Source organism: Nelumbo lutea, chromosome 5 (assembly GCF_056320005.1).
Source record: "Nelumbo lutea isolate HS-2025 chromosome 5, American lotus-T2T, whole genome shotgun sequence".
Lineage (NCBI taxonomy): Eukaryota > Viridiplantae > Streptophyta > Magnoliopsida > Proteales > Nelumbonaceae > Nelumbo > Nelumbo lutea.
This window is the reverse complement of record NC_142688.1, coordinates 20,176,864-20,204,044: the sequence shown is the minus strand read 5'-3', so window position 1 is coordinate 20,204,044 and position 27,181 is coordinate 20,176,864. Positions and strand designations below refer to the sequence as shown.

Below are 27,181 nucleotides of genomic sequence, written 5' to 3'. Positions count from 1 at the left end.
GTCAACTTCACGCCCCTGAGCCGAGCCCACACCATCATCGCCACGATGGTTCTAAGGGTGTTGGGTACAAGCTGGCTGATTGTGATTTCATACCACTCCAGCAACTCAGAGATTAAGGTAGGGAGGGTAAACCTAAGGCCAGACTCCAAAAAATGATGGTAGACACAAATTTCCCCCTCCTCGGGGGTCCACGGCCGATCGCCCACATTGGGGACCCTCAGGTCATAAGATCGGGGTATGTGGAACCTTCTCGCTAGGGATTTGACCTGACATACGTCTAAGGAACTGTCAAACTCCGGTCGCGGGACACCAGCGTCAACCACCCTTCGAGCAACACTCCCTCCCACTGGTCTGGCGACAAATTCCACGACATCATCCTCAGAAAGAGGAGATCCCTCTGGCTCCCTCGGCGACGCCGAGGTGGCGCTTTCATGGGGAGAGTCATTCCCCCAGTTACTGCCCTCGGCACCCCCTGAGATTAACCTCTCCCTCAAAATGGCCACCTCCCATTGAAGGGGAGCTACGGTGAAGGAACCCAGGGAAGACAGGGGAGAGGGGGTTGTAGGAGAGCTCCCTCCCGAGATGTTTAGTAGTTCATGGCATTCAGGACCAGAATCTGAAAATGGCATTTTTTATTACCTAAGAGAGGGCGAAATGTCCCGAAGAAAGGAAGAAATAGGAAAATTCTGGAGAGTCGAGAGTTGGGGAGTTGTGTTTACTCGAGAGCAAGGGCGTCTAAGTTCAAATGAAGAAGAAAGTCACTGCCATGACCCCTATTTAAAAGAAAATGGATGGCCTGGATTTCTCCAAATCCGACAATTGAAACGAATCCGCTCCCACCATCCAACTATGATGCGTCACCCGAGGCTCGGCCTCGAAAGACGAAACAATGCCCAAAGCAACGGTTCAGATCAACGTGAATCCAATGGATGCGGGAGCACTTCACTCCTATGAATAAGTCCCATTGCACCTGCCAAGCGAACTGCAAGGCCCACTCATTGCGGACCACCGGGCGGACCGTTCAACCCGGAAAATGCACGACTCTTGGGACAATCGTCCCTTGCATGATAGCCCCCCTAACGTGACCTGTTCGTGCGTGATACGGGACATCCCCGCCAAGCCGAGGCATCCACATCGCATGCGCTTCCGAACCAAAGAGGAATGACACAAACAACGAAAACGACACCACCACAGGACATCACTTGGTTGACGAATCCGAAGGCGTAACGACCACTACTCCCAACGACCAAAGCCAAAGCCTTACTTCGACTACTACCCTCATTACCAGCCAAAGCCGAGGCCTCACTTCGTTCTCGGGAGTGGGGGGCAAGTGATATGGGCTAGCTTGGCCCAGCCCACTAATGCCTGACAATGTCAACCACAGTAGGAGGGAGCCCTGCTGCCTCCATACGGAGCCAACCACATGACTGTCAGACGTACCCACCAGGGCCTGCAGCCTGACCTCATAAAGCTCTCATCCCGGGCATTCATCTTCACCTACCTCCAGCATGCTCAAGTATAAATAAGAGGTAAATGCCCCTTAAAGGGGATCCGGAACAGAAAAACTCCAACACTATTCACTCATTTACTCCCTGCACCTACCTTGTCTTCTTAACATTAATTCAAGGAGATCTGGTGTATCCGAGGACTCTCTCCAAGTCCTCTCCTGCACCCTCCCCTACTTTACACCTTGTACTAACTTGAGCGTCGGAGCCTCTGCCTCGGGTATTCACCCCGAGGCCTCTGACATTCCCCTGTCTTGCAGTATCTCTAGCCACCAGGGACTTTGTCTCGAATTGCAGTCCTTGGAAGGAACACTTCACCTCGGCTTGCGGTCCTCGACTTCAGGGAACCTTTTCTGAGGCCCCGGGGTCCTCGGCTAACACTCGAAACCTAAAGAGTGAATTTATCTCGTTGCCCTCGGCCAATCCGCACGGCAACACTTACCAATATTAATGCTTTTGTTTTTAAAAACACAAACAATTGCCACATCAGGAAAAGCAACAATTTTCTCTTTTTTTTTTTGGTAATTCGCATACAAGGCATCATTCATCAGAGATTGGTCCTCTCAACTCATATCTTGCATTGCCGCACTCGTACGCTATTCCAATATTCATATTTGTTTTCCATGTGAAATACTAAGTAAACAAACAAGGGAAATGGTTGTTTTCCCAATTCCCATTGAATATCATTTCTTTGCTCTTTTGAGTAAATTTCACTGACCTTCCCTATGTTTTCAGAAACTACTTCCCCTTTGTCAATGCACATTTTCATATCGTTCATCTCCTTCCTATGCTTTACCAACCAAAAAAAAAAAAACTCCTTGGTATTATGAATTCGCTAATGAAGATGATCAAACATCGCTGCATGACAAGTAGAATATTTCTAGAACCCGAAAAAATATCACTAACATGGGCAGAGTTTTCATGACCAAATTATTCCTCATAGAGAGTTTCATAGAGATTAATGATTTCTCAATCATCATTCTTCAAACTGGTGAAATATGACATTTTTTTTCTGTGAAAAAATAGTGTTTTCAGTAATCTAATTTTTTGTTGGTCCAAGTTGAATTGCATTGACCCGTTAAATTGGATTAGTGCATTTTCAGTCTGATGATTCGCCAACTGGATGAATATGGCGTTTTGGAGCGACGGCACCAGTTCAGCAGGTTGTTAATACAAAAATCCCCAATTCATTATTTGGTTGAGCCTTTTAATTGAAAAACATTTGTTTCTATTTAAATGTAAATCATTAATGCCAAAAATAACATTTTTCATTTCCAAGGGTCTTTTTTTAGAGCTCGGATCTCCGGCTCACAAGAATCCTAGCTAACATCTACAACTTTAGTATCTGGTGGGTAGAATTCTTGTAGGCAGGAGATCCCGAGTCCTTTATTTTTTACTGTTTGGCGCATGTGGCACCTAGTAACATCTAGTAGCGCCGAGTTGCCATAAAATGTTTAAACCAGATTTTGTCTCAATTTTAATTTGTACAAAACATTTAGCAGATAAATGCCAACGATACCAACCATCCCCTACCTTTAGGTTTCTAATCTAGGCATTATTAATGTCTTCAAGCACGATTAGAGTGGATAAAATGCCGAAACCTTACTGAAGTTTATGGCTGTTGCTGAAACTTCCCTGAAGGCTGAAGTTTGATAATTGCAATCGCGATTTACGTCCCCTGACATAGTTGCAAGTAGACCCTAAGAATCCTCAAACGATAAATTTTTTTGGGCCGCTAACGACAATCTTAAGCGGGTTGACATGTCCTTCCCTTTTCCAGAACAAAGGGTTTGTGATGTTGACCACGATCGACCAGTATTCATGAACACTATCACATTCAAATGTACTCGTCTTCCTATGGAAGCTTTTGCCTGCACCCTATAAAATCCACTTACAGGAAGGTTGGTTCTCAACTACAACCCACACAACCGTAGCAATAAATCATCCAATCATCCCACTTGGTTTCTTTGTCTCCAAAGCTTTCATATCTAAACATGTCTACGCTTCTTACCAGATTTCCTGCAACAACAACACTGTTTTCTGCCTATACGGCCCTTGCAACATCGATGATGCTCGTTCGAACCATGGCCAGTGAAATCCGAACAATGATACCTTAACAGCTACAGGACAAAATCTCCTCCATCCTTGGAGCCCTGTGCAGCCATTGCTCTTCTAACTGATCACCCTCCTCATCGACGAGTATGATCATGGGGGTTGCTCCATCAACGACATCTTCGAGGCCTCAGAAATTGCACTTACCCACCAAGATAACCCCCTCCGTTAATAGGCTGAAGGTGGGTAAAGCCCAAGCAGAGAAGAACTTATCCGTTGGCATTGAAGCAGGTGAGGAGATTGTTGAAGTCTTCCAAGGGATTCAACTGAATGGAAATTCATCTGTACCGAGACAGGTAAGGCTAGTCGTGTTCACTTTGATGATTATTCAACTTACCAATCATCCTAAAAGAGATTCTTCGAGCTCAGTTTCCGAAAAAAACACAAGGAAAATGTGATGAATTCATGCTGAAGAAATCAGAAGTCATCAAAGAAGAAAACAAAGTCGTTAAGTTGCATTCTCTAGGCAGCTGTGCTTGGGTATCGGTTAACCTCAATCACCCGGCAACTTTTGACACATTGGCCATGGATTCAATGCTCAAGAAGGAAGTGATGGAGGATCTGGCGAGGGTTGTGAAGAGAAGGGAGTTCTATAGGAAAGTGGGGAAGGTTTGGAAATGTGGGTATCTGTTGTATGTCCCTCCTGGAATCAGAAAGTCCAGCTTGATTGCAGCCATGGCCAATTATCTCAACTACGACATCAATGACTTGGGAGCTCACCGATCTGCATGGCAACTCAGAACTCAGAAGCTGCTCACATCAACATTCAACAACCAATCGATCAATACTCGTGATCGAGGATATTGACTGCAGGGTCCAATTGCAGAATCGGAAAACAACGAAAGAATTCCACACTGCAGAGAGACAGAGAGACTTGACTACTACAAGATACAGACGTTCATAATCTTCAGGTGGTTTCTGTTTTTCTTCTTTCTAAATTGTTTTTTCCCCCTTTTTGCACCACAGTCGACATTATCGGGTTTGCTCAATTTCATTGATGGGCTGTGGTCAAGCTGTGGAGATGAGAGGATCATCGCGTTGACGACCAATCATAAAGATCGGTTGGACTCTGCAAGACCGAATGGACATGCAGATACACGTCTTACTGTACCCTTTGTGGATTCAAGCAACTCGCGTCTAACTACCTCGGAATATCTGATCACTGTCTCTTCGTAGAAATCGAAGAATGGAGGTGGATGCCACGCCAGCAGAAGTTGCTGAAGAGCTCATGAAGAGCGATGATGCAGAAATTGCCTTGGCAGGGCTGACTAGATTCCTCCGAAGGAAGAAGACGGAAGGTAATAAAACTGACGCTGAAGTTGTAAAAGAAGATGATATTCAAGAAAAGGAACGGCAAGAGATTGAGGATGGAGTTGAGAAAAAGAGAAAGAAGGAAGTAGTAAAGAAAAGCAATATTAGTGTGCATTGTGTATTTATCAGAATATAGTGACAGAAAGGAAGTGCTTTTAGTGATTCTCAGTGGGTCTTAAATTCTAAAATCATGTAAACTAAAATTGATTAAAGAAAGGTATATTTTTTAGCATGAAAGTTAACAGATCGCTCCTCTTTGGTTTGCCCTTGCCTGCTCCAAGCCCCAAATTCTTGTACTGTGAACAATCAGACTGAAGCAGTAGGCCCTCTCAACTTTCAATTCCATGCATAAAGATTTACAGTTACTGGATGCACAACTGAACCAAGCTGTAAGGTCGTGTGAGGCGCGCTCTGTGGAAAAATGTTCTCAATACACAGCTGAAACGTGCTGTGAAGTCAGTGTGGGGCACGTTCTGTGAATAGCAGATCCGAATTGTATTGACTTTTGACAGTCGAAATAGAAACATGGAAGATTAGTTCGCATTACACCTCATCTAGACATCCATCAAGAGTCAAGACCATGAATCCATTGGAGAGGAAGATGCTAACTAGTTTTGCTCATAGGGCAAGAGATTGAATGAGGCAGAAGCCTCTTACGAAGGCTACCATAGTTGAATTGTTATAGGTTCATAGTCCACAACTTTATGATTCTTCGAACTGAAAAATGGCCTTTCGGAAATATGATTTCATCTTTTGCTCTTTGTACAAATATTATATCATGTAGTGTAACACACCCAAATTTAGCACAATCCATGTGAAGCACCAAGGCAAAGCACAGCAGACCTAAAACTTTGAAGCCTAGGTGTTGCATTGATAACTAGGCATCATCACCACTACCACCATTACATCAATGATCTATTATTGTCACTTGGTAAAAATGGGGTAATAGCATATAAGGGCAACTTTTGGGTTTAATATCAATAAAAGTAATATATTTAAAAATTTTCAAAACAGATTAATTTTTTAAAAATAATATCAATAAAAATGCAAAAATACTGTTCATTTTCTTCTTCCTATTTGTTTAACAGAGCCGCCGCCCACCGCCATCCACCACCACCTCCGACAACGTTGCAAAAGGTAGAGGTGGCGGCAGCGGGACTGATGGTCATTCCTCTACCCGTCGCCGCCGCCACCTATCTCCACCCATCTCCAGCAACGTTGCCGGAGGTGGAGGCGGAGGTGAGCATTGGACAGAAACCACCAGCACCGCTACCACCACCTCTACCTCCACCCATCTCCAGCAAAGTTGTCGGAAGCAGAGGCAGAGGTGGCGGTGTTGGATAGAGAGACCGCCATGGCCACCTCTGCCTCCGGCCACCTCCAGCAATGTTGCCGGAGGCGGTGGCGGCGGTGGATGGTGGTGGCAAGTGGTGACAAATGGCGACAGGCGACGGCTCTATAAAACAAATGGGAAGAAGATGAACAGTGTTTTGCCCTTTATAAATATTATTTTTAAAAAGTTAACTTATTTTTAAAATTTTTTTAAATATATTACTTTAAATTTATATTAAATTAAACCCCAAAAGTTGCCCTTATATGCTATGATTTTGAAAGAAATCACATTTTTATGCAAAATACACAGCAAACATGGGGTTTTTACCAGGAAAACCACTTTGCTAGTTCATTTTTCAATCTAATCAGATGAAAACGAAAGGCCGACAAAAGGTAGAACCATTTAGTTTTATTGCGAAGAAGATGAAACCTAACAGTAGATTCCTAACCTCACAGTTAATATATGCTGTACACCCAAGTTCTTTCTCTATTAGTTTCAAGCTTGTATCAGTTATTAGTTACATAAGACCAGAAAAAGAGTGAAATGAAAACGAAATCTAGATGACCTAAAAACATTCATCTCTATTAACCTTTACACCACAGCACCATACATGCAGAATTACGGCATGTAACCAAGTCTGGGCACTGGGCTACATATTTAGGGGAAAAGACTAGAAAAGACCAGAAGCAACTGCTTCATGTTAAGAGTATTAAACATACAACAAGGAAAAATCCTAAATCATCTTCAAGCCATAGTTTTAGGTGGGAAGTAAAAGGATCCCACGAATTGGAATAAGGTTGAGGTAAAAACAACCAGCCATTCCTTCAACAGAAGTTTACATTGACCAAACCTCCTCTACTTGTGCCTGGAGACATTAAAAGGAGAAATTTAATTATTAAGGAATAACTGCTTTCAATTAGGCACATACCGGGTTTAACTCAATGATTCACATATGCAAAAATAAAACTAAATACCAATGAAATTGTAAAAGCTATCTTAGTTGGATAACAATGAAAAAGTTTTCTAAATTCCAGATCTAAATGCAAGCAATATTCTGAAAATCGTAATTGTATAGTAAATCGTAGAGAAAAATGAATCAAATCGTTAACTGTATCATAAATCGCAAGATTATTTCTAACTTTTAAAAAGTAGTCAAAATTAAATATAGATATGATAAAAGGCAAAATATATACATATAGAAACTTGATTCTACCCTATTTTTAATCCATATCTACCATGCATGTACCTAAATCAATAGAATTTACAGCTTAACAATAGAAGTCTAATATGATATATTCAAATTGATCTGAAAGTCAAATAATCCACAAACAATGATTCTTTATCCTACATATGACGGAAAATAAATTCAATGTGTGGTCTTAAATAACCTAAATAAGCCAATTTCTAGTAACGTCCTTAAAACAAGTCACCCTTGTCAAAACTAAATATTAACAAGATAAAACAATAAAGTAGAGAATTAACTCTTAATTGAATTAATTTGAATCGTATAAATCAAAATATTTATGATTCAAGTTGTAGGATTCAAACAAAAATCACAAGATTTTGCAGAAAAGGATTTGGACATAAGATTCAAATCGAAACCATTGTAAATCATAAGATTTTAACTTAACATCGAACACAGGTATAGATAAATAGATAGATAGATAGATACTTGACCCAGTAAATAATTGATGGAAATGTAGTAGTGCCCTAATATGAAGTCTTAGGGCACTACAAGAAGAAGGTTGCCTACTGGAGAAAAAAATGCCGAAGGTTAGGTCCATATCCAGTCTACCCCTCCCAAGAAACAAGGCCTCTTATTAAGAGAATTTGAAACAATGAAAGGAATACTAAACATGGCCCAAAGAGTAAGCATAAGCCCAGTCTTAAGAAGACTAACCCAAATTATCGAACCCTTTAGAAGCAGAACAGAATCAGTCCCTATGGAATTCATCTTGTAGTTCCTTCCCTTTTTGTTCTAATGAAAGTTACCACCTTCTCAAAAAATAAAAAATAACTCTGTTCTGTTCAACATGCCAATGTGATGGATGGCCAAGATCATCTTATCAGATTGATTTTTGTCCTGAGATATTCACAGATCCCAATAGAACAAACTTTGTCCCTAAACTGTTTTCTAAATAAATGTTCCTTCTACATAAAGTTGATACACTAAAAACAGGTTATGGTATAGACAGTGAAGAATTATTACATTATAAATATTTATCAGAAAAAAAAGCTATTATATTATGGGGCTGGGCAACAATAGGTATTGCATTACAAAGCATACATGTTTTCCATGTTTCCAAAAATAACCACATGGAAATGCTGCATAACCCGAGTGGCACAATACCTTGAAAACTGGTGTTTAGCACAGCTCATTTAAGCTATAATGCACAAAAACTATACACCAGAAGAATGTAAGACAGGGTATTAAAAAAGCAAACAAACAACTTACCTCAAATACTAACAACAATCTTGATGAAGGGGGTGAATAACCTCTAAAATCTGTTTAGGTGGACCCTCAAGGTAGTATCTCTATACAGCCATTTTCATTTCTATTTTCTGGTGAGGATCATAACCTACAAGTTTGAAATCAGTAGCCACAAAACTATCTATGTCTTTCTTGTGAGGATTGATCTTCAGAATCTGTATTGCAATGGTAAGAGGATACAAAAGAATAATGAGAAATCAAAGAAAAAGGAAATTAAACAGCTTTAAAATAATAGACCAAAGAAAAAACAACTAATTTCTTTTTACTCCAGCATACTTACTGGGAAAGGTTTAGGAAGTTTTTGAAGCTGTTCCTGCAAAGGTCTAACATGAGTTCTATAAACATGAGCATCCCCAATAACATGGATGAAATCACCAGGAATAAGATCTGTATAGGAGAAAAGAGACATAACCTGTTAAAGAGAGAGATGATAGTAGTATGATGTCAGGCAGAAAACAAACCACTACCAAGAAAAATGGAAAGAAAACGTAACCCCAGGTACAGTGAGAAATTAAAAAAAAAAAAAGTAAATACCATATCCTCATTGTTTCCATACTTTTTTGCAACTATACTTATATATCCCAACTGATAATATTTTATAACAAAAAAGGATATGCATAAAATTATTGTTTTAATAGTCCACTGCCCACTTCAGGAAAGTAGGACTCCTCAGGATTGCACATCTATGATTTGTTGAAGTATTGGTGTCCACCAAATCTATGAAGTGGATTCCTCCAGTATATGATACCAGGATGCAGTGCAAAATTACACTTTCTGGAAATCAGTGGACAAGATGGTTGAACTGTTCAGAGACCAGAGAGGATCAGTTCCACACACATATGAGAGAGAGAGAGAGAGAGAAAGAGAGAGTGTCCATCCACATGAAACCCCTACACCATTTGATGTTCACATACAGAACCAAATGACAGGGGTAGAGCTCCCCAATAAAAGCTCCAAAGGAAAACTTCTTAGAGAGGAAAATGCCATGAGAAGTTTTACATTTGTGAGGAAAAGTGCAATCAGGTCTAATGAATATTGGCCAAGAAGGCATCATCTACAGGTAGACTATCTTGCCTCCCAAATAAACCCATTTCTTTTTTTAATCTTTTGCCATTCTATATGAAATAACATATTGTTCATAACACAGTATGAGCTCTCAAAATCAAATACCACACCATGAGTAGCCACCTTATGATTTCTTAAAACATTATAAAACAGCATTTCCATTAAAACTTTAACCAGTGCAAATAGATCCCCATAGTACACAGAACCAAAAACATTTTATGTTGACACTTAATCAAATGCCAATGTATTCCATCAAGATATTATGCATCTAAAGTGCCCATTTGCACAAAGCTGGACTGTAGTTGTAGGGACAGGTGCATACCACAAACATGAGCAATCATGCATGTTAGGAGAGCATAAGATGCAATGTTAAATGGCACACCAAGACCCATGTCAGCAGAGCGCTGATACATTTGACAAGATAACTCCCCATTGACCACATAAAACTGCAAAAAAAAAAATATAATAATAATAATAATAATAACGCATATAATTCAATAGGAATAGAAATAGCAAAGAAACAAAAAATGAAGCAACCCATTGTTAACCTGTGCAAACATGTGGCAAGGTGGAAGTGCCATCAATTTAAGATCAGAAGGATTCCAAGCTGAGAGAATAATTCGCCGGTCATCTGGCTTATTCTTGATTTTGTCGATAACATCCAACAACTGATCAAATCCTTGACCACTGTAGTCAGCATGCATGTTGGTATACCTGCAAAATAGAGCCCCAGATGAGGAACCATCCAAATGGAATGAATGAAGGTTAAACAGAATAAATGGCATGTTAAACAGGAGGCACATGAAATTCATGTGTATTACTCACAGGATTCTATTTTTAACCCATCCTTTTTACCCTTCCCCCTTTGTGCTCCCATTTTTTCAGTCCTCTGCACTCCCATGTTTTAGGAGCTTTCTGTGCTCCCCCTTAAATTTGCATCATTCCCCTTTTTTCTAGGTTATTTACATCCATATCCTAAATGTTAGAATAATCATAAAACTGTTAATTTAATCCTTTAACAAACCAAAAAAACCTTAGTTCAACCTTTTAACCTTCTTCTCTTCGGACTTTCAGTGGATCTTGTTATTGTTTGTTTCTTTATTTTTTTTATCTACCTCTTGAGTCTTGATTTAACTGAAAATACTATTAGAGCTTCATCTTCCTCTTATATTTCCATTTCTTCTTAAAGGGCTTCAATTGCTTCAGGAAACCTGCTTTAATCTCAAGGTTGCTTCATATGTTGCCTTCTGTTTATAGATATGATTGTGGTTGCATATTTGTTAGCAATAGTGACTGCATGAGATGTCATTTGCATCTTATTGAACGAGTCTTCTCCTATGATAGGCTAAGAGCACCTTCATGCAATTACATTTATGTATCACATGATTCACATTTATTACTTTGTCCTCATTCCATAGAAGTACTTTTGGATTGCTAAACCTAGATCTGTAGGTGTAATGTTGTGATCCGTTTGTCCCACGTTGGTAGTATGGGATGCTAATGTGAGAAGTAAGATATCCCACAACGGTGGTATGGGATACTGTTATGTGGTATATATGTGCTTGGGTTCCCTCTAACAGGTGAGTTCTCCTAAGGCATGTATCAAATGGTATCAGAGCCTACACCATGCCTCCCAGTTGCAGTCGTGCAGCGCAGGTGGTAACGTCGGTATTGCAGTGTTCGGCTGGGACTAGGTGGACTAGTGCAAAGCCAACTTGCGTGAGCACTGGGACTGCACAGAGCGTGGTGGGATGTTGCGATCCATTTGTCCCACGTTAGTAGTATGGGATGCTAATGTGAGATATCCCACATCGGTAGTATGGGATACTGTTGTTGTGTGGTATATATGTGCTTGGGTTCCCTCCCTCTAAAGCTAGCTTTTAGGGGCGAGTTCTCCTAAGGCACATATCAAATGGCAGATACCAGAAGATGACCACCTTCATTTCTTATATAGTTGCTTCCCACTCCCTTATTAGTGGCCTTTCCTGGTGGAGAAGAGAGAACCTGCTACCACCAACTCTTTTCCTAGTGGCGACAGTTTATTTAGCAGTAATAAGGAAAGATACTAGAGGAAGAAATGGTTGAGGGAATCGCAAGAATAGACTTACAGAGATTAAGTGATTAATTAAAGTTGCATTCATCTTTACATGTCTGGTCTTGTGGACAGAAGAGAGGAAAAAAAAACTTGTTATAATGTGAAAGAACTGATGCATAAAACCCTTCTTATAGGCAATTAGCAAACCACCCTCCTGGAGTTTTGGAAATCATCTTGTGGTGTTATCCAATTACTTATACTTAAAGAGATTGGAAACCAAACAACAATCTCATGTTTCAACAAATGATGCCAATCCTAATAGAGAAGTGGGGATATAGATTATCTGATAATACAGTAGATGTTCCTTTACCTGGCACCATGGTGTCTCCACTGAAAGCCATATATAGGCCCCAAGTCACCCTCTTCCCTATCTGTCAAACCAATGCTGTGAGAGAATGCAAAACCTGTCAGTTAAATCTGCATTTATGACATTAAGAACTTAAGATGTCCTATAGCTCAGCATCAAAGTAAGAAGTTAGTCACATTTGAATCAATGAAGTAGTTCTTAAATTTCCTAAAACAAGGTTAATAGCCTAGTATTTTTGCCTGTCAAGGTAGTCTCTGGACGCATTGCCATCCCAAATGTGAATGCCTTTTTCCTGTAAAACCTGTTGGCAATAAGATATTTCAGTAGACGATCCACTGCCACCACAAACTAGAAGTTAAACTAAAGGAGCTTCCCTGAATAAATGCTCATATAATGGAATGTTGTCAAGTGATGTAACCATAATTAACCTCCCCACCATTATAAGAGTCAGAAGAAAAGGCAGAAAAAAGAAGCTGGAAATGATGGAGAAGATGTATAGAGGATCATGAAATTGAAGAAATTTGTTAACTAGTTTTATCATAAGCACAGAAATGCCAAAAATAATAAGACATTTTAACTTTAATGGCATAAATATAGTAGTAATCCCTCTATTGACATAACATTAAAAATACAAACCTTTTTGCGAGGTCTGAGTGCATGTGGCAATGCGTACATACCAAAAAGGCAAACCATGGTTTAAAATGCCCATATATTTCCTAATATTTACATGATGTATTTCTATTTCCATGGCTATCGATAGTATTACTGGAATCGAAACATTCTCCAGTGAAAACCACCAGTGCTATGTGGAGTACAAAAATAACATTGTAGACATGTGGAGTAATGATGTCCAACTAATGGACATGATTACCACTTTAAACCAGCTTAAAATTCCTTTTAGACATGAAATTAAATCTTAGCTTTTGTTTTCATAATAGATTATTTGGTTGATCTATTGGAATAATTTGCACTTTCTTTGAGTTTAAGGTTCGCTTGAACTCACTCTATCATGTAGTCTTGACTCCTAACGTTTACAGAACTTTGCATAGTATTATTTTGTCTTTAACCTTAGCTTCTTAGCTTTGTTCGATGGCTTGGAACAAGATAATAATCTATCTAGAAAGGTGTACCTATGCTTATTTTATCATTTCATAAAATATCATTCTATATTTTCACATATTTTACGATGTTTCCAGCATGTCTATAATTTTTACAATATTTGTAACATGTTTCCTATATTGGTCCTAACCTGTAAATTTTGCCCGTCAACTATTAGTCATGTTTTAACACATTCTGAGAAAATTTCTGAGGTAGTAAACTGGTGCACTATGATACAATAGTTATATTTTCCATGTTTGGGGTGATGATAGGGAAACCAGAGAAATAAAAATATCATCTAAGCAGCTATTTGATTTGCCAGGACAACTAGAAACTTCATCAGAGAATAGGGAAGCACTAGGAAAAAAAAAAGCCGCTTAGCAGCATGGAAATGTCAACCTGAAACCCAAGAATATTTAATACTTAAAAATACCTCTAAGGAAAAGAAAGGAGATCCCAAACCTGATAAATATTTAATATTTAAGAATATTTCCTTTATTGACTCAGCTATATATAAAACTAACTGATAAGATGCATAAAGTGCATATCAAAGAAACCGTGTTCACTGAGATTTCCAAAACCAAACAAATCATTAGCCTCCATAAGCTTCACTTTACCTTATAGCTTTAGAAACAATGTATAAAAAGCACAAATATCTAATAAGGTGTTTAACTACAATTTACCTTTGCATTTGTTGAACCACTGATGAACCACAAAAGTTCTTCAACAACACCACGCCAGAACACTTTCTGTGGAACCAAAAGACAACCATAAATTACAACCTAGAAAACATAAATCCGTACAAAATTCCTTATTAGATATCTCAATTAGATCATGATGACCAGAAAAAGGTAAGAAAAGTTCAACAACAGGCATGTCAGTATAAATCATTCGCTCATGATAAGACACATGGATAAGGTATAAATGGCCAAATAATCATGCACTCAGCAGAAATGATTACTGCAACATGTTGTGATTAGAAAAAAATCTTTAGGAAGATAGCTCATACCTTAGTAGTAAGAAGCGGAAAAGATTTGCGCAAATTAAAATGCATCTGCAGAACAGGAAGACAATAATGTTGAATGAATGGGCCTAGTAGAAATTTGATGTGCACACAGAAAACACAACTAGAGAAAACACTAAGAGCAAAGTAAAACTAAACCAAAATAAATAGACTAGGTTTACCATTACCTGGCAGCCAAATTTTGAAAGGGTACCAGTCCCGGTTCTGTCATCCTTTTGGTTGCCATTTGAGATGATATCTTCAACCAGTCTCAGATACATATACTCTTCATGTCTCTCAAAAATCATCTTTGGCAGAAAGGAGAATTTCTCTATCTCAAATTTAGTATTGTTTGAATTACCATCAAACATCCCCCCATTGTCTTGATAAAGATATTCTGCTGCAGATCTCCTCACACGAACATAAGTAACAAAAGAACATCGAATGTTGTTTTCTATCAATGGGAAGGATGAGTACCATGGCTGAAACACTGATAACTCAATAGGAGGGATGAATGTGTCACATTCGAAGCTTGTCTCAATTTCTGTGATGTGGATGGCATCACATTCAGGTGCATTAAGAGATTCCCTGTATTGAAGAACATAAATATCTATCTTAAAGAACAAACCTTATCTTAGGACAAGTAACAAAATACTGACCTTAGTATCTGGCCACCACCTATAACAAACACTTTCTCTATCGATAGACAATAAGGAGAAGATGCTAACAATTCCAAAGCCGAAGACATGCTTCCACATATTACAACATTCTCAGCAGTTGCAATATCAAAGCTTCCAGACCGAGTCAGTACAACATTAAGGCGACCAGGTAAAGGTCGATGCTCAGGAGGAATACCTTCCCATGTTTTCCTACCCATTATCACTGCATTCTTTTTCGCAGGATCTGATGTAGCCATTGTGACCTCCCTGAAAAATTTAAGGTCAGAAGGCAATCTCCAGGGCAGTTTCCCATCCTTTCCAATGCCCATACTTTTAGTTGCAGCCACAACAACTTGGAAAGTTCTCTTGGGATCAGGCTGTATACTTGCATTTCCATTCGGAACGTTCGTGATGGTCTCACCAGCCATAACTGAAAATTTAAGACAGGACCTATAATTTGCAATCGAGTATAAAGCCCCAAATAGCTGTGAAGATGATAAGTCAGAAACAAAGCTACTTCTGCGAAAGCGTGATAGAGCCTGAAATAGGTAAAAGAACCAGACTGCAATACTCAAAAGGGAGAAACACATCTACAAGGAGGTCTAATATGCAAATCTAAGAAAAATAATAAAATGAAGTAACCCGTCAAAGGACAATAAGCCAATATGTAGATTTGCAATAGGTCAATAAAGTTACACTTAACACATGATGTAGAGAATGTTGGAGAAACCTTGCAAAAAGGCATGTTCTCTGAGCACAAAATCCCCAATTTCAACAACTGGACATCTGTTGAAGGCTAACCAGATTCACTTGGTGATTCATAAAACAGGATAATAGAATTCCTAACAAATTAAAGTTCAAAATAAATCTAAGTTTTAAACTACTGAATGAAAGGCTCCAGCATCAATGTTAAAACCTCTAGAATTCCTGGAAGGATGCCGCATACACCAAGCACAACCATGTGAATCTGTAAACTCTTCATAAGTTATAAAAAGAAAATAGCATGTTTCACATATAGACCCTAGAATGATTTTCACAAGGTCTATCTAGAATATCGAACCCAATCTTAGTATCTTACCAATTAACAGATTACTCAAAAAACAGACATATGCAATAATTTAAATTTATTATGTAAACCTCAAATACTATTGAAACCTGGTTTACCAATTTGTGTTCTCATGTGGATCAAATAATTTTTCTATATAATAAGATTCTGTCTTCTTTATGTTACCACTAGTGAAAAAAAAGGGCTAGGTTCGAATAAAGAGGTCTTAAAAGAATTTTCGATAGAAATGTACTGGCCTTCAAATTGATGATAGGAATTCAACTTTCTGAATACATATACAGACACAACAGCAATCAACAAAAGGCAATTTAAAACAGAAATGTCTTATAAATACTTTTAGAAACTAGCCATCATTGGTAAGCTGAAATGGGTTATATGAAAATTGAAAAGACAAAGTTTGTAGCTAACAAAATGGATTTTGTAGTCATCATATCATGGACTTGGAAAACAGAAATGTCTCCTCAGTAAACATGATAATCCTCTAGAGTCTCATGTCAAAATTTGTATACATGAATTCAAAATCAGATCAAGGGTCCAAAAGGGTACTTGACCGTAACAAGATCAGAAGTATATATTAGTGTGTAGCAGACTCAAAACATTATGCACCAGAGAGCACAAATCTTCCACCCCGATCAAATAGAATAAAGGACCAACAGCAGTCATGGCGGCCATCTACTCTATAAGCAAGTAGATACAATTCTTACCCTGGTACACCCATCCCCAACACAAGGAGTCTCTGCACCTCATGCTAGACTATCAACTAGGATGTTGAAAATTTTGGATGTTGGAATCAATCTAAATGATCTGATCAACCTGGTTACCAAACAGTCTCTTTCCGATTCTCTTTAAAGCTGAGTAGCCACTAGCAACTAGCACATTCAAAATCGTTGTGACATGGACATTATTTCAGCCATGGCATTTCCTTCCCCTATTGGGACTGACATTCCAAATGTCATAACTTTCCATGTGTTGGTTCATAGAATCAAGACCTACCACGAAACTGGTTGCACCTGAGACATTAAATCTGTCAAAAATCAGTTCGAGCATACCATCACACATAAGGACTTTATCCAATATTGGTCCCAACTATCTGGTCTTGGGAGGGGTGGACTAGAAATGAACCTATCGTTTGACATATTTTACACAAAGTGACCACTCTTATGCTCAAACTTACATTCTCACACTTTTTAGCCCAGGATTTTACCATTAGGGCCAAGAAATATCTCATTCTATTCATTTCTGCTCTCATTTTTCGAATAGGCCTTCTCGTATGTAGAATTAGAAAGACTAATGGTGATTCTTGATCATCTGGACACATAAAAAAAAAAAAGGGAAGTTGCGTGCAACAATAACTTGTTTAATCAAAGCTATGACAATAAAGTGACAAAGACAAAATTTTCCACTCCACTTCGCCAATTACCTAGCCGGCATTTTTAACTAAAATTTCCACTCAATAGTGAAAGACAGTATTTCCGTCCTGACCTCAAAGTAACGCAGACATGGAGGGTACCAGTGTTAAACAAAAATCAGGGATGGAGAGAGGAAGGATTATCCGATTATAACCAGAAATAAGGATTCCAAGGAGATATCAAACATTTTGAGAGAGAGCAAAACCGAACTACTAAAAAATAATAGAACCAAGTAACTGACAACAAATGGTAAGAGGTTTTGATTTGGTAAAGCTCTTCCGGTAACATGTCTTTCCGGCAGCATAGTTTTTCCCACACATGCAAGATTTCCCATGTGAATTTTTCAGACAAATGAAAAAGCGTACAACTATTGTTTCACGTTTTGCAGACGCATTCAACAATAAATCCTGGGAATAAATAGCAGAGGAGATTTCCAATGTGAACCAGTACCAGAAAATAGAAACAAGTTTCTCGATTTTCGAGTATTTTGAGACACTCACCGAAAATTCTACTGAAAATAAATAGCGAGAAAAGAAACACATAACGATGCCGTAAAATTAACTACGAGCAATTGACTATAATATGTTGTTTCATATTCTTCAAAACACTTATCAAAGCAGATATTGCAATAATAATAATAATAATAATAATAATAATAGCAACAACAACAAGCCCACTGACCTCAAATCTATGAGAAAACAAGAGAAAATTTTCGATCGTTAGAACCTGAATAATTCAGTTTTCCTTCTCAGTTTAGTTTCTTCTTCAACTACTTTCAGGGTAAACGCCGAATTAGAGAAAAAATAGGGTTTAAATGGAGCTTAAAGTGCTCTAATTGTTCAACATTTTCCGTGAAATCGAAGGAAGGGGGAGAAAAACCAGCAGCAAAAGTCTAGTTCCTCAACTTAAGAGAGTAAAAGGGGAGAGTAGAGAAAGGGTTTCAAAGCAACCAAGGTAGGAGGCGGAAAATCCAAATGCACGTTTAACGCGGGCCGCGGGGTACCGCCAATGCATATAAAGGAACATAAAAGGGGCTTATTTACCTAATTACCCCTGAATGTGTAGGCCTATTGTTGACAATTGCCGGAGCTTCAATCTACGATCTCATGCCCCTTCAATTTCTGAAATGTCCGATCCATCCTAAAGGATCTAAACCACTTCTTTGTCATATCCTACCTCTCCACACCATGATTCCATGAATTGGAGAGTGGAGTGACGGAGAGAACTGGTGCTGATTAAGGCTGACAATGGATTTCGAATGTTCGAAACCTGATCCAACATCCGATTCAATTAACCCTAATTTGGATGTTAAACCTACATTGAATATGATTAATTATCCAGATTTAATGCGGATTTAAACCTTATTTTTGGGCTGGGTTGAATGGTAGAAAGGGATTCCAATATCCATCCATCATCCTCTCTTTTCAACCCTATCGGCCTATCTCACTATTTGACTAACCTAAAATGCAATTTTGATCGGCTGATCCATGACCTATAAAGGTATATAGCTTGGGACGATGCTATGTAACGTCATCAAACACATGAAGTTTAAACGATTTGATAAATTGAAAATCAAAATGTTTTTTTAGAGAGAGAAATAATTCAGGCATTTAGACAATTCTTTTTCTGTGTAAGAAAGGGTATTTCAGTCATACAAATAAAAATTGAGAAAGGCGCGAAGAAACCTACCAGCTACTCAGCTAGCGGCTACAAATACAACGATACAAACGGCCAAAAGGAAGTTTCAAGTTTCAACACGCAAGCTGCAGTAGAAATTCCAAATTCACAAAGATTAAGACAGGGCCTACACCTAAAGCTGTGTGCTCACAAAACGGAGGTGTAATCGCCATCAACCGGTGCCCCTTGTTCAATCGAAGCCGTCCACGTATCCTGTTCTATTCCGTGGTAGTTAATCGGTACCACTCGCCAATTGTTTCATTTCTTTCCTTCACTTTTCCTTCTTTTTTTTTTTTTTTTTTTGGATTTATGCACCTCGTAACCGTCGATTGGAAGATAAAAGAATAATTTTCTTTATAAGGAATGGGTTGGACTATGACCATCCAAAAACACATCACTGTCGTCGACGAATTTCCGCGTAAGCTTTACTTACCGACAATCTCGTGTTGGACCCTTTTTTTTCTCTCTTTTATTTATTAGGCAATTTTATAAGGAAATTTTTCACTTTACCCTCAACTTTGGAGGTAATGTCAAATTAGTACTGAACTTTTAAATGTGTAAATGTAGTGATTAAATTTTGAAAAAATGTTAAATTGATTCCTACCTTTATTGAAAATGTCAAAACTACCATTCAAAATAAAACACTGTTTATTATCTTTTATTTTGAGACAACCAATTATCTTCAAATAAAAAGAGAAAAAAAACATAAAATATGGTAAAGAAAAATAATAACTGAAAGCAAAGAAATAATTAAAAAAGAATGTGTTTCGAATTTAAAGGTAGAAGACAAATGAACAATATCTTTTCTGAAGGTAGAAGACAAATTTAAAGGTAGAACCAACTTGATTCTTTTGAAAATTTAGATAGTACAGTGACATATCTAAATGGGTGGTTTCGCTAATTTTCCTTTTTTTAGTCATTAACGAATCCCCATCGATATAAGCCACGATGAAGGCCGGGGTCCACTATTCCATTCAAGCCTAAAAGATCAGTTATAACCCATACGCTAGCGTGGTGTCACCCGTCGATCAAATCAGATGGATGAGATAGAGAGAAAATCTTATCTAAACTCTTTAGCACTCTACTGGACTACTCCCCAAGCCCACAGGCCATGGGCCCAGCCACCCACACCACAAACAGACACCTTTAAAAAGTTTTAAACCGAAACAGAAACTGGTTGAGATTGGTCTCATCCAATCCAATCCAAAAATGTTCTTTATACACAGGCCTCAGTTAGTCAATTAGGTGGGACTGGGAGTGTGAATGCTTGAAATAGACCCACTGGCCACTGCTCCCCATCCCATCAGCCAATTAGCCAATTAGCCCATTAGCCAATGGCCCAATGCTTTTGGCTTACCCACGCTTCTCATCACACGTGTTATTCTCCAATTGGAAATACTTGGTTCGTTATCAACTCTTGTTAACATTGGTCATGCCAACATCCAAATAGGCTTTTCCTTGCTACTAAGAAATACAGATTATGTAGACCTTTCTTGTGGAAATTCTTTATCTATTTGGGACACACACATTTCTTTTACTCCTTTACTTTTGCCATTCTTTTTTTTTTACTTAGACTTCGGGGTTAAGATTTTAAAATCCAATTTCAGCATCTCTTGATGGATTACGACTTTCATTTCAAACTTTGTTCAATGAACCAAGCTCCCTAAAAGAATCAAACCATGATTTACTTGTTGGCGGGTCCATATCTTGTAACAGGATTGTTCATGGGACAAATCTCAACCTGGGTCTCCTCACCGATTAGGGACTTAGAAAAGCAAGCATTTATTCCATGGATGCAGTATCCATCATAATAAGCCACCATTACCCAATACTGATCCTCCGGGTCTTGGGAGGGCTGGACCCCAACAATTTGGCTTTTTCTTTTTCCTCTGACTTGAACCCATTTTCTCACCCTCAGAGATTTTACCATTGTATCAGACGATGACCTCTTAGCTCTTATATTGAAAATGAATTCTTTAAATTAACATAAAATCCTAAAAATTTATTTTAATTTAAATGAATTCTTTTTTTTTTCTTGTTTTATTATCATTTTGACTAACCTATTACATTTAAATTCCTAAGGCTGTGTTTGGTTTGAAAGAAAAAGTAGGAAAATGAAAAATAAGGTAAAGAAATTTGTACAAAACTTATGTAAGTTTTCTTATCTTTTCCTTCCTTTTCTTTCAGACTAAACTAGCCTAAATGTACACAATCTTGGGGACATCATTATAAAGTAATTGATGTAATCTTAAGATGTACAGGACAGGTGGCATATCATGACACAATTTCTAATTTCACATTACTGTTCACTCACCTGTAAAAGGAGAAAGTAAGCTGAGTTTGAATGCTTACGACCCTGACCATCCATTGGCATTGACCACACCACATCATTCTATTCCAACTAAATAGGGAATAATGAAGAAATATTACTTCTTTCTACTTGTGTTGCTTTTACATGCATCCTATTAGTAGAATTGCTATTGCTTTCTCATGTTGAGTAAATTGAGATTGGGCAGACCCATGTGGAAGCACCTATGTTGAAATCAGCAGGTTATATAGGCATTAATAAGTGTGTCAATGGATCGATTTTGGATTGGATTCCGTCCAGTCAAAAATTAATTTAGATGGATTAGACAGACCGATATTATTGGATTGGACTAATTCGGTTCAAAATATTTATTATATTGGATTGGATCTGATCCATTCGCAATAAATTTATATTGGATTGGATTGGATTAAGCCAATATCTGGTCCATTGATATAAAATAAAAATATAGGTGTTAATGGATTGGGTTTGGGTTAAAACCAATCTAAATCAAAATGAAATTGAACAAATTGGATGATCCAAACATTGAATTGAACTGATCCACAATGGTCCAAAATATTCATTGGATTGGATTGGACCTGGTCCATTTATAATGGACTCACATTGGACTCGACTGGATTGGATTGGACCAAATCCAGTCCAATTGGCACCCCACATTAGTGTCAGTGCATTTTCTCTCATAAATCAAACCAGTCAAATTCTTTAGGGTATAAGTCAGAATTTCCATCTCCATTGCAGAAGGAAATGAAAACTTGTACATGATGATCTTCCTCACAACCTGCACATGCTATGCAGTGGAATGCTTGGAACCAAGGTTCAAAATTTTATCATGTATCAGTCTGTATTGATCAATATATATCGTATCAGTACGAAATATTAAGAGTTTCGGGGTGAGACTTGTTTCAGGGGGTAGCTAGGCCTTTAACTAACCCCTGAACATATATATTTAAAAAAAAAACTAAAAATATATATAAAAAAATGTGTTGATATGAAGTCTGATACACTCAACTTGACGTATTGGACTGTATTGATATATTGAACCTTGCTTGAAAGTAGGGAAGAAGGGATTAGATTAACTGGTTAAGTGATAAATCTGCATTGACTAACCCTATCGATTTACGATTGGGTCAGAAGTTCAGGCTGCGCTGCTTTAATTGACTATAGCATGGTTTTTAAAATCAGAACGAACCAGACAGTCAAGCCGATTGACCCAGGAAGCGGTCATAGTTCTGGGTGCAGTTTTAGACTCCAAAACCATCTGACCAGACATTATAGTCGGACTGTTTCACCCGGAAAACCAATGGTCAAAACGATTAAATTTCTGATCCAGTTATGGCCTATAAGGTGTACTGTGTGTGACATTATAGTAATATGGAAACTAAAGACCCTACATCTAATCCAACCCTTTGAAATCACACAAGGAAGGATTCTTGCTTCCTCATTCAACGAACGAGAACAAACTTGCAAATTTCTGAAATACTCCATGAAATACATTCCTTTCATGGCAGTGTAGATCTACACTAGAGCTTTACACTAAGGTGTGCACTTACCAATCAAAAGAAGATACCTTTAGTTTGGAAAGATATAAGTGCAAATATGTACCGTATAAATACATGCAAAATAAAACAAAATATAAGATTTTGTACTCTATAAATTTGTATTTGTATTTGTAATCTTTTTAAGCTGAGCCTTGAAAATTAAGTCTTAAACACGATAGCTAAACTGGGAAATAGGTCTCCACCATCATAGATTTACCATTTTTTTTTAATTTTTGGTAATATCACAGAATGCTTAAAAGCTTTTCACCCAAAAAATAAGGTCCTGTTTGTCGCGTCTTTTCACATGGTCTTTCTGTTGCTTACAAGCTAAGAAGACTGAAAATCGGTCTATTCCTGTTTGGTACGCGGAAAATCTCGTCGCCAAAATATGAGACGTCGAAAAGACGTGGAAAACCCATTTTGGGCTGATTTCAGGAAGCTCCAAATGAAATTTTTTGTGTCTTTCACATTTTAATCTCGTGCGAAAAGACCCGAAGTGATGCATGAAAAGATACACGTCTATCAAACGTTCTTCGGACAGCCCAGATCTTATGTCAAAAGTTTAATGTGTCTATTGACTATCAAAACTACGAGAAGATATTTTCAAAAAGACTTGCCAAATGAGTCCAAAAAACAAGAAGAAAAAAGAAAAAACCAGTAACTTGGAACATATTTTTTAGATTGCAATTTCTTTTTAATTTTCAATAACATTTGAGCAAACAAATGTCCAAATTTTTTTAAAGTAGGATAATTATTGAAACTTGAGAGTTATTAAAAGTAAAAACGGAAAAGTACAAATTTGCCCATAATTTAACATCAATTCCGATCTTACACCTACCCGACGGTACTTTCAGCCTACAAATTTTGACCCGGGCTGATCGGTCATTCTCCCAAGTAAAAAAATGTGAACCCGAGTCCGCTTGGAATATGGATAATTGCTATATGACTTCATTAGTCAAATCTTTACTTTAGAAACAAATCCACCAAATTCTACCTCCCGCTAGTTTCTTTATTGCCAATTATGATATGAAAGTCTTAAAGAGATTTTGATCAACAAATAATTTTTTTATGGGTTTGGACGGTTGGACCCATCACTTCATCAATTCAATTCTACCTATAAAGCTTCCTCCGTAAGACTTTTAACACTCCTCCCCCCCAGTTCCGCGGTGTTTGGATACAGGGGGCGAAATACGGAAAGCAGTTTGTATTCCCTGAGATCAGCAGAAATAAGATGTACAGATTTGTGTAAGAGCTTTAAACCGTCCGATCTGCTTGAGTTTATTGGGATTTGGTCAAAGATTAAAATGTCAATATATAATAAAAATATTTGGAAAAATTAAATTTAGAAAAAAGATTGGAAGGATTTAGGCTAACGATTCATATGAAAAGAAATTTTGAAAAGTAAAATTTTTGGCCAAAAGCAATTGTATAGGTATTTTAAACATTTTCATGCCATTTTTTTGAGAATTCTATTAAAGTCCAAACCTCAGGGGAAATTTCATCAACACCTAAAAACTTGAGGGGAGGTTTTAAATCTTTTAAGCCTTTTAAGTAGGGGTGAATTTGAACTGAGCCGAGTTGATTAGTAGGAGACTTAAGCTCAACTTGAATAAAAAATTCATAAGTATAAACTCAATTTAAAAAAAAATATTTTTATTTGATATTTAAAAAATTAAGAATTATAATATTTTTAATATATATATATATATATATATATATATATATTTTAATTCTTGTAAAATTTATCTTTTATTCATTCCCAACCAAACGGTGGAAACAGCTTTCCATTTCAATCACAACCCAAATACTGGAACTGGATGGCATTCACTGGGATGGCAAATGAACTGAAGGTTTTGGAATCCCCACAGTAGAAGCAGAACCAGAACTAGTAAATACACACCGAGATAGCAACCCTAAATTCGCGACTAAGCGATCAACAATAACAACTAACAAGAGTCGACCCACATGTGAAGTGAAATGAGTCGCATTCTTTCTTAGTTATAGCCACGGGCACGGGGGCATTTGTGTCAATTACGATTGAACTGAAATAATTGACTAATGAAAATGAATGCAAGGTGGGGACAGAAAACCAACCTTGAGTGCGAAGAGAATAAGCCATCATGCGAGGGGTTAGTTGGTGCTGTTTCCTCACGTGATCCTCTTTACTTGAGCATTTAGTCCAGACTAGAATAGATGGTGACAGCCTTAATTCTGCTTTGTCAATAGAGAATGAAATCGAAATAAAATTTTGGGATGGGCATATTATGGGATGATGATGGTCGTATTGACATCAGCCCAAGGCAATACATCTACCCTCAATAATCCGAATATCCGATATAGTTGATGATAATGATGATTGTTGCTTCAACGGTAAAACCATGCCCTCCATCTCTCTCTATCCAGACTCCAGTGGCAAATTGGCAATACCACTTTACTACTTTAGGTTGAAATTCTTATTCAGAGAACCGCTCTCTCTGCATTGTAATTCTCTTCGATAAAAAAAAAAAGAAAAAAAAAAGGCAGAAAAAGCCATAAAGAAGCATTTTTTTCATTTTTTTTTGGTATTCGGTGCTATGCATTATTAATAAATTCCTCTTACTTTTTTCCCAAAGTGATGGTTGCTGAATTTGATTCCACATCAAGGTTAAAACAAACAGCTAATACACCAACCAGCCAACCCTTTGGTACAAGCCTCCCTTTCATAGGATGATTTTAAAAGTAGATAAATCTATGATGACAGAAAGGCATGATACTCCATTAGCATTCTATAAATGAATAGATCATGCTCATAGGATGATTTTATCCTGTTCCACTAATATTGTTAAAAAAATATTCTAACCAAAGAATACCACTTTAATCTATATTAAAATTGAGCTTCGAATTTCAAAATCAGTTGGATGGATGACATTAATCTATTACCATAGAATACCACTTTAACGACCTAGATTTTTAGGTTGACTTGGTACGTATTTTGGAAGGCTTTGATTTACTGTATTTCGGTATATTACTTGGACGGTTAAGATTAATTTATTGATTTTAGGAGACCACTTTGATGGCCCAGATCTTTGGGATGGGTTAGATCTAGATTAAACTCTTACGCATCATTTAGATGGACTAAATTAGAGGAAATTTTGATACACCATTTGGATGAATAAAATTCATTGACTCATTTTAGAAGGTCATTTTGATGGTCCATATCTTATATTTTACTTGACAAGTTATGTAAAACTAGGTTCTCTTTTTAGATATTTGCATGTCTTGTACTGCTGGAATTGATTGATATCTTTGTATGTTCTATGGTTGAGATTAATTCATAGGATGATTAATTCATTCATTGATCTTAACCGGGATATTCGGGATACATTTGGATGGACCAGATTAGATGGAATCTTGGTAAACTACTTGGATGGTTAAAATCAGTTGATTGATCTTAGGGAGCTATTGGATGGCTTAGATTTTAGGTGTTATTTTTTACTTTATTTAATGTTGCCATTTTTTACTCGTACAGACCAGTGGGCAATTTAATAATTGTCTCATTGTAAACACTGGCAAGGGTGCACAAAACTTCAAGTTTTTTTCTTTTTTTTTTTTTTGGATAAATGAACTTCAAGTTTTTCTTTTGTTCCTTTACAAAGTCAAATGTAAGTAGATAAGTTGGCATAGAAGATAAACATTCCAATGGATAACAGAATAATCCGATGCATACCAATTCTAATGCTTGCAAGTTACAACCAAGCGATGTACACAAATAATAAAATCAAAACTCCAGTCTCCTATTCCAGTGCCCAAGAAATTGTTACTTGCTAAGTTGTTGGTCCATAAATATGTAACTAGAGGCCCTCAAAGTACCTAATATGATCTTCAAATGTCTCCCCATGTCGGATTTTTGCCACAGTTCCATCATCTTGGACCTACAAAATATCCGCCCTCAGTTACAATGAGTAATTCTAGATACATGTATCAGGATGATCAACAAGTCATCCCTGTATGCCCTTAACGTTGATTCACGATGCAAAAGATCATAGTGTCATGGATCACTAACAGGTAATTTCAGAGTTAAGCGGGTTATTCTTATAGGAACCGAATGCACAACCTAGTAAAAGACAAAAACAAAGTTTTTTTTTTTTTTGAGAAAGGTAAAGTATAGTATTCTGTACTAATGTCAAAATAAGGTCCTTTGTACAAT

General features: G+C 37.5%; 2 protein-coding genes and 1 pseudogene across 7 annotated transcripts in view; 1 reads left to right on the top strand and 2 right to left on the bottom strand.

Moving 5' to 3' along the window:
- Positions 1 to 3,693: 3,693 nt before the first annotated feature.
- On the top strand, positions 3,694 to 5,064 carry LOC148850828 (AAA-ATPase At3g50940 pseudogene; annotated as a pseudogene).
- Positions 5,065 to 6,722: 1,658 nt separating this feature from the next.
- Positions 6,723 to 18,450, bottom strand: LOC148850827 (putative bifunctional dihydrofolate reductase-thymidylate synthase). 6 transcript variants are annotated; one of them, XM_088946473.1, is made up of 13 exons: positions 18,136 to 18,443; positions 15,710 to 15,765; positions 14,980 to 15,518; positions 14,509 to 14,908; positions 14,327 to 14,371; positions 14,001 to 14,066; positions 12,459 to 12,520; positions 12,223 to 12,297; positions 10,366 to 10,531; positions 10,140 to 10,263; positions 9,033 to 9,139; positions 8,717 to 8,907; positions 6,723 to 7,126 (listed from the first exon to the last, which is right to left on the bottom strand). In XM_088946473.1, exons 2-12 carry the CDS (start codon positions 15,722 to 15,724, stop codon positions 8,797 to 8,799), a joined length of 1,710 nt encoding a protein of 569 aa, XP_088802599.1. In that variant the 5' UTR covers positions 15,725 to 15,765; positions 18,136 to 18,443; the 3' UTR covers positions 6,723 to 7,126; positions 8,717 to 8,796. The 6 variants fall into 6 exon arrangements, with proteins under 6 accessions (XP_088802599.1, XP_088802604.1, XP_088802601.1 ...); XM_088946478.1 differs by having other exon boundaries at positions 14,980 to 15,409; XM_088946475.1 differs by having other exon boundaries at positions 18,181 to 18,382.
- An 8,105-nt stretch (positions 18,451 to 26,555) lies between these two features.
- LOC148850826 (diaminopimelate decarboxylase 1, chloroplastic-like) overlaps positions 26,556 to 27,181 on the bottom strand; it is a 28,546-nt gene continuing 27,920 nt past the window's right edge. Inside the window, exon 8 of the mRNA XM_088947630.1 lies at positions 26,556 to 26,906. Within this exon, the coding sequence (XP_088803756.1) occupies positions 26,826 to 26,906 (81 nt within the window). The 3' untranslated portion in view covers positions 26,556 to 26,825. The remainder of the gene's footprint in view (positions 26,907 to 27,181) is intronic.

Excerpts from the sequence above, each read along its gene's own strand:
- LOC148850827 (XM_088946473.1), bottom strand. Across the intron at positions 12,521-14,000 it reads GTGGTTCAACAAATGCAAAG|GTTTTACAGGAAAAAGGCAT; the intron begins GTAAATTGTAGT and ends TATTGCCAACAG. Across the intron at positions 9,140-10,139 it reads CATGATTGCTCATGTTTGTG|ATCTTATTCCTGGTGATTTC; the intron begins GTATGCACCTGT and ends TCTCCTATACAG.